The sequence below is a fragment of the Octopus bimaculoides genome, chromosome 5 (genome assembly GCF_046866305.1).
Source record: "Octopus bimaculoides isolate indiv1 chromosome 5, ASM4686630v1, whole genome shotgun sequence".
Classification (NCBI taxonomy): Eukaryota; Metazoa; Mollusca; class Cephalopoda; order Octopoda; family Octopodidae; genus Octopus; species Octopus bimaculoides.
The window spans coordinates 107,387,343-107,395,458 of NC_142932.1; the positions used below are offsets into that span (position 1 = coordinate 107,387,343).

The window sequence follows — 8,116 nt, forward strand, 5'->3', positions numbered from 1 at the left end:
TGGTATGGACATGTGGTGAGAATGGATGAGGATAGCTGCGTGAAAAAGTGCCACACCCTAACAGTTGAGGGAACCCGTGGAAGAGGTAGGCCCAGCTGTAGAAACTCTGCCAAATTAGATTGGAGCCTGGTGTTGCCATCCGGTTTCACCAGTCCTCAGTCAAATCGTCCAACCCATGCTAGCATGGAAAGCGGACGTTAAACGATGATGATGATATATATATATTTAAGTATATATTCATAAATATATAATCATAATTAAGAGCGCTGGAGGGACAACACCAGTACACTAGAAGTAGATGTCAAATGTCTATTTCTAGCATGTTGACATTGTCCTTCCAGCACCCTTAACTATAATTATATATTTATAATTATATAGTAAAATATTAATTTTACCAATATGGTGGTTTCTATACACTGGTCACTGATATAATCATTTTAATGATTATATCCTCAATTTATATATATATATATATATATATACATCAAGCCAAGCAAAATCTCAGTCGTGGCAGATACCAGTGTCACACAAAAAGGGCACCTCTGCTGGTGGCACGTAAAAGCAACCCAGTGTCACGCAAACGGCCCCCATACCAGTGGCACATAATAGCACCCTTTACACTCTCAGAGTGGTTAGCATTAGAAAGGGTATCCAGCTGTAGAAAGCCATGCCAAATCAGACTGGAATCTGCTGCAGCCTTCCAGGGTGCCAGCCCAATCAAACCGTCCAGCCCACACCATCATGGAGAACAGACATTAAATGATGATGATGAAACACAGACATGTCTGAAAATTTATGTAAATCTGAAATTATGCATTCGAATTATTCATTTATTATTATAATGTGAACATCTAATATTTGGTAGGCATGCCCTTTGCATTTTTCAATGCAACGACCCTATTGGGCATGTTGCTTGATCAGATGACAAATTTTCATGCAGTAATCTCAAAAGATCTAGCTTTGAGGATGCTTTCTTGTTCTTCTCATGAAGTGTCCTGCCCATTATCTGGTAACCGGCTTGGCCATGGAAGCTTTTTAATGCCATCCTCTTCCAACCAATCTTGGGTCTTTTTAGCCTTGTGACAAGGAGCCCCATCTTCCATAAATAAAGTTTTAACCATTATCACGACTGGAGAAGATTAGAAGGAGTCTTTTCTGCAACTTGGACATATATTTATCTGAGTTTACATTCCCCTCACATTGCAAGGCTCCAAATTGACTCCCCAGACCTTCACAGAATAGCTGCCAATATCTCATTGTTGGCTGCAATCTTTTCCTGTCAAATGCTTGATCACAGAGTCTCCAGACCCACACTCAACCACTGTCCAGAAAATACAGCAAATATAGAATTCATCAGAGAATATGACCTTCCAAAATGCTAGTGGCTTCTCCACCATCATCTCAACTGGCCCAATCCTTTCTCTGCTTGATATTGGTTGGTCAAAGAAGTAGCTTCCTTCTTGCTCCTCTGCCATAGTAACCAAGTTTGTGGAGATACATGACAGCTGTTCTGAGACTGACATCAACTTGTTCTGCTATGTCAGAGGCCTTGCAATGAGGATTATCCTCCACTTCTCTTAACAAAGCAAAGGGTTCTGTCAAAGGGCACTGGTCAACCTGGGTGAGGTGATGTGGACTCTTTCCTCTCTCTGGAAAATGGCACAATGACTCTATTAACTGTAGAAAGTGCAATCATAAGGTGTTCTGTGATTTTACACTAAGTCCATCTTCATATTGACCCACAATATAGCCTGTTTGAAATTAAGACAGTTCTAAGGCTTCTTTTGTACATGGAATGATTAAACAGTCGATTAATAAAAAATATAAACCTTTTCAAGTTAAAATAAACATAAAATGATGTTTTATGAGGTGTCTATTTACTTCTGCCATGTCTGTGCATATATATACACATGTCTGTGCATATATATACATATAGTCAGAACTATTTTTGGAATGTTCAACAAAATATATGACTACTTTAGATTTACTATCATCACATGTGTTATTTTAGCTAATCTGAAACTAGTAGTCAGTGGAGCCTAGTTTTGACTATGTTAACCCTTTTATTATCACATTTCTTTTGAAATATGCAGTCTTCATTTTTTTTTTCTTTTGAAAATAATAAAGAATTCATTTAAATAACTTTGTCATTATTAAACTGGTGTTTGAAACATAAAGTGACATGAAATTCTGATCGAAGGTTTTAATTAAAATCATTTCAAAACAGGGAGTTTGTTTCACAGAGCCAGTGGTGGGTTCAGTCAGCTTGATCTCAAAAGGACTAAGCAAGTGAAAATTTGTGCAAAATCACTGGCTTTTGCTTGACTCATTCACTTTCACACCACACAAGTAAATCTTTCTCACACCAGTGACTGTGGTTATGCTGTCATAGTCAATGTCCTTTAGTTAGCCTCAACAAGATAACCTCTGCCGTTTTAAAAACATACATTATATTTGTTTGTTTGTTTACTTGTTTTCCTTTTCTCTCTTTACAGCTTGCTATAACCTGACTGTGTACTTTTGACTCTATTAATTATTTCATGAACACAAAAACATGAAAATATTTATGTCGATTTTCCATAACACATCTGTACAACTTAAATGAATTTTCTAATTGATATATCAATGTACATAAATACATTTATGTGAAATTTGACTTGATTATTGCAAATTAAGATCTGAAATTTTCTATACTGCCATTCTGTCCTGCCATAATCTGTATTTTCAAATCACAGCTGCATAATTATTTTATTGTGTTTTTCTACTGCATGGACACTCTGCATTACACTACTTTGTATTGAATTACTATGGGGTTTCATAGCTGAGTCTGTTGGAGGAATTTTCTGTGATAGCCACATGATTCTCTGAATCTTATACTACAAATATATATATATATATATATATATATATATATATATATATATATATATATATATATATATATATAGAGAGAGAGAGAGAGAGAGAGAGAGAGAGAAAAGTGAGGAGAAAGAGAGACAAACACACAGACAGTTGGAGAGAAGTGAATTCCCACACAGGAAAAAATATAAAATTTATTTTAGAGTTTGAAAATGTGCCTGAATTGCAGTCAAATCCTGTTAAGTGATCCCTTCCCTTTTCTGTTAAATCTTGTTAAAATGAGTTCCAACAAATCTCTAAAAAGGTTTTCTTACCAGTGCCAAATTACCCACCAAAAATAGAATTCTACTTGTCAAAAATGCAACCGCCCTAACTGCAGGACCTGCATCAACTTTATGGAAGTTTCAACATACAAATTCAAGATATGAAAACAAGATGTTAATGGTTTGCTAAGTTTCTTGTGGTTTACTTTTAAATTCTGACAAGAAATATTTTAAAAGGCTGCCCTATATTATAATGAGGTCCTACAGGATAGCGGCTTTACTGATAAAATCTTCTACAATCCTGTTATAGAAGGATTGTGATCAGCCACCAAGTGACTAAAGGTGGACTGACTCATTGTTATAAATTGAAGAACTGTGAGTAATTGGCAGTTCAGAACGATATGCAGTTCACCATGAGCTTTGATTGAGAGCATTGAGGCTTGTGTAATTGTAATAGTAGTGGTGGCAAGTTGTTCAAAGCTTGCATTCATCATCATCATCATCATCGTTTAACGTCTGCTTTCCATGCTAGCATGGGTTGGACGACTTGACTGAGGACTGGTGAAACCGGATGGCAACACCAGGCTCCAATCTAAATTTGACAGAGTTTCTACAGCTGGATGCCCTTCCTAATGCCAACCACTCAGAGAGTGTAGTAGGTGCTTTTACGTGTCACCTGCACGAAGGCCAGTCAGGCGATACTGGCAACGGCCACGCTCGAAATGGTGTCTTTTATGTGCCACCCGCACAAGCCAGTCCAGGGGCACTGGCAACGATCTCGCTCGAAAATCCTACAGAAGCCAATCAGGCGGTACTGGCAACGGCCATGCTCAAAATGGTGCATCTTATGTGCCACCGGCACAAGAGCCAGTCCAGGGGCACTGGCAACGATCTCACTTGGCTTGCCGGGTCTTCTCACGCACAGCACATTTCCAAAGGTCTCGGTCAGTAGTCATCGCCTCGGTGAGGCCCAATGTACGAAGGTCTTGCCTCACCACCTCAGCCCAGGTCTTCCTGGGCCTACCTCTTCCATGGGTTCCCTCAACTGTTAGGGTGTGGCACTTTTTCACGCAGCTATCCTCATCCATTCTCACCACATGTCCATACCAGCGCAATCGTCTCTCTTGCACACCACAACTGATGCTTCTAATGTTCAGCTTTTCTCTCAAGATACTTACACTCTGACGGGTATTCACATTGACATTACACATCCAACGGAGAATACTGGCTTCATTCCTTGCGAGCTTACATATGTCCTCAGCAGTTACAGCCCATGTTTCACTGCCATGTAGCATGGCTGTTCGTACACATGCGTCATACAGTCTGCCTTTTACTCTGAGTGAGAGTCCCTTTGTCGCCAGCACGGGTAAGTGCTCTCTAAACTTTGCCCAGGCTATTCTTATTCTAGCAGCTACACTTTCAGCGCACCCACCCCCACTACTAACTTGGTTGCCCAGATAGCGGAAGCTATCGACTACCTCTAGTTTTTCGCCCTGGAATGAGATAGAAGTTGTTTCCTGTTTGTTTACAGTCTTTATTGCACCTGAACATCTGCCACAAACAAAAACTAACTTCCTAGTTAACCTGCCTTTGATGTTGCTGCACCTCTTATGTGTCCATAGCTTGCACCGGGTACATCTTATAGAGTTACTACCTACTCCTTTTCTACATACTGAGCAAGGCCATCTACCTGAAGGGGTTTGTGTTTTATCTACCTTCCTGCTTATTAGGATTTTGGTTTTTGCTAGGTTGACTCTAAGGCCCTTCGATTCTAGTCCTTGCTTCCACACCTGAAACTTCTCCTCTAGTTCTGATAGTGACTCTGCAATTAGTGCAAGGTCATCAGCATAGAGGAGCTCCCAGGGGCAACCTGTCTTGAATTCCTCTGTGATCGCCTGGAGGACTATGATAAATAGGAGGGGGCTGAGTACGGAACCTTGGTGGACCCCAACCTCTACCCGGAATTCATTACTGTACTCATTTCCAACCCTCACCTTACTGGCAGCATCTCTGTACATGGCTCGCACAGCTCTCACTAACCATTCTTCTATCCCAAGTTTCCTCATTGACCACCAGATAAGGGATCGGGGGACCCTGTCAAAGGCTTTCTCCATGTCAACGAAAGCCAGGTACAGAGGTTTATCCTTAGCTAGGTATTTCTCCTGCAGCTGTCTTACCAGAAATATAGCATCAGTGGTGCTTTTCCCTAGCACAAACCCAAACTGCATCTCATCTAAACTGACTCTGTCCCTAATTAGTTGGGCTATGACCCTCTCCGTGACTTTCATTACCTGATCTAACAACTTGATACCTCTGTAATTATTTGTATCTAAAGCATTACCTTTACCTTTGTAGCAGTTGACTATGGTACTGCTACACCAGTCATTGGGTATGACTCCTTCATGTATCACCGGGTTAACAATTCGGGTGACTAGGCTATAGCCGGCACTGCCAGATATTTTGAGCATTTCTGCAGTGATTCCTGATGGGCCGGGGGCTTTCCCTGTCTTCATACTTTTAATTGCTTTATCTACCATGGTACTGTCAACTCGGATAGCTGGTCCCTCTGTTGGGTCGATATTCGGCAGAATCTCTTCCTCCCATTTATTCTCTTTTTTGAGCAACCTTTCGTAATGGATGTGTATGTGAATTTATATATAAATGCATACTATATTTGTATGTGTGTGTGTGTGTGTGTGTGTGTGTGTGTGTGTGTGTGTGTGTGTGCATGCGTGCATCTGTATACATATACACATGTATATACACTCACATACATGCAGGAGTTGGAAAATATAATAGAACTACCACTTTTTCAACTGCATTTTTCTGCGAGCAATATGACGAACTCAAAACTGTCCTAGTCTGTATATATGCATTATCTATGCCTTATATTTCATGATATAGCTCAGTGTGGCTTTCAACAGGTTGTCCCACAGAAATCTCCAATTGTCTTCCACGTTGTATGATGCTATATCCCCTTCTATTTCGTTAAATGCTTCAAGTAACTTGTCTCTAAGTCTCTGTCCATTTGCAGGGTCTTTAAGCTTCCACACCCTTCTCCTCCAAGCCGGTCTAATTCTGGGCACCCATTTTGCCTTGATCCCAAAGTCGCTAACTACTAATCTATGTTGTAGGGTACATTCTTCGCCAGGGAGGGTTTTGGAATTTATAAGCCGCCCTCTTTCCCTATTTCTGGCGAGGAAGTAGTCGATTTGGCTAGAGTGTCTGCCGAAGTGGTAGGTGACTAGGTGACTGGCAGATTTCCTGAAGTTGGTATTGCAGACCATGAGATCGGTTGCATCACAGAACTCCAGCAGTCTGGTTCCCTCCTCGTTGCAGGAACCGAAGCCATAGCCTCCATGTATGCCATGGAAGCCTCCAGCACGACGTCCGACATGACCATTGAAGTCTCCAGTCACAAAGAGAAGGTCCCTGTCACTCGTCGACGAGGTAGTTTGCAAGAGGGTGTCATAGAATTGGTCTTTCAGACCATCTGGTAGCCCCGGTTGAGGTGCATAGGCTGAGATGACAGTAGCTAATCTATGATGAAGCACTAGTCTAATCTTAAGTACTCTGTCACTTACTCTAACAACCTCAATTACCTTATCCACCCATTTCTCCGCTAGAAGTATTCCTACGCCCCCAACCCCGTCAGTGTTCCCAGCCCAGAAAATCTTGTACCTGTGTTCTTTGCCTGTGAGGAACCTCGCAGAACCTCCTCTCCATCTTACTTCCTGGATGCAGCACATATCTACGCGTCTCCGTTCAAGCATCTCAACAATTTCACCAGATCTACCTTTCAGCGTGCCGACGTTGAGAGTGCCAATCCTAACAGTATGGGTGTTGGGGTGTGGGCCTGTAGCCTGGGAAGGGAAAAAGCAGTGTCGTGTACCTGAAAAAAAAACTTGCAATTGGAAGAATTCATAAGCAAAACAGTACCTACAACCTGCAATCATTACTCAAACTTTATGCGCTACCCAAAGGTAGGGGAGAGGATGGCCAAGGCCACTAGATGGGTTCCGGGAGACAGCCGAGCATTGAACGTTTAAATTTGGGTGGGGAACAAGACCAAAGAAAAAATCGTTTTAACATGAAAGATTGATTGGCCTCCATTGTGCAGTTTCAACAGCAACAACAACAACAGCTACTACAGCAACAATTACAGCAGCAGCAGTAACAACAACAAAACCAACAGTTGCTAGAATTAATGTTGAAGAAGTTTGAAAATACTCCAGGTTTATACTTGCCAGACAGCAGGACAAACTCAACTGAATTCTTCAGCTATAATCCAGAAGAAGGGATTACCTTCTCTGCATATTTTCAAAGATATGAAGAAATCTTCAAAGAAGAGTGTAAAAGTTGATCCAACAAGAAAAAAGCACGACTACTTTTAAGAAAGTTATCCTCTGCTAAACACGAAAAATATAGTAATTATATTCTGCCAAAGAAGCCAGGTGAGATTTGTTTCTATGAAACAATTAATTTTTTTGTCAAAAATTCTCAATGAAAGAAGTTCCCTGTTCAATACTCGCTGAAAAATGTTTAAATTTGGTCAAAAAAGATAAAGAAGATTTCGTCACCTATGCCAGAGTGGTTAACAGAGAGAGTGAGAAATTCAAATTGAATGAGTTAACCCTGGACATGTTTAAGTGTTTAATTTTTGTTCAAGGGCTTACTGCAAGCAAAGATGCAGATATACATTCCTGGATATTAACAAAATTAGAAAAGAACCGTACTTATTTTATCAACTCTGAAAGGATGAAAGGCGAAATCAACCTCAGCAGAATTTGAACTCAGAACATAAAGATGGATGATATACCACTAAGCATTTTGTTCTGCATTATAACAGTCTGCCAGGTCTCCACCCTGAATATAGTATTAACATTATTTAGTTAGCTAAGGCAGTAAACAGGCAGAAACATTTGTACACTAGACAAAATGCTTAGCAGCATTTCATCTGTCTTTTCTGAATTCAAATTCTGCTGAGGTCAGCT

The 8,116-nt window shown here is 40.6% G+C and overlaps 1 protein-coding gene across 1 annotated transcript in view; it reads left to right on the forward strand.

Annotated features, from left to right (window-relative positions):
- The window catches only part of LOC106882902 (poly(ADP-ribose) glycohydrolase), a 48,621-nt gene extending 46,097 nt beyond the window's left edge, over positions 1-2,524 (forward strand). Inside the window, exon 20 of the mRNA XM_089353116.1 lies at positions 2,496-2,524. Within this exon, the coding sequence (XP_089209242.1) occupies positions 2,496-2,524 (29 nt within the window). The remainder of the gene's footprint in view (positions 1-2,495) is intronic.
- Positions 2,525-8,116: the final 5,592 nt, after the last annotated feature.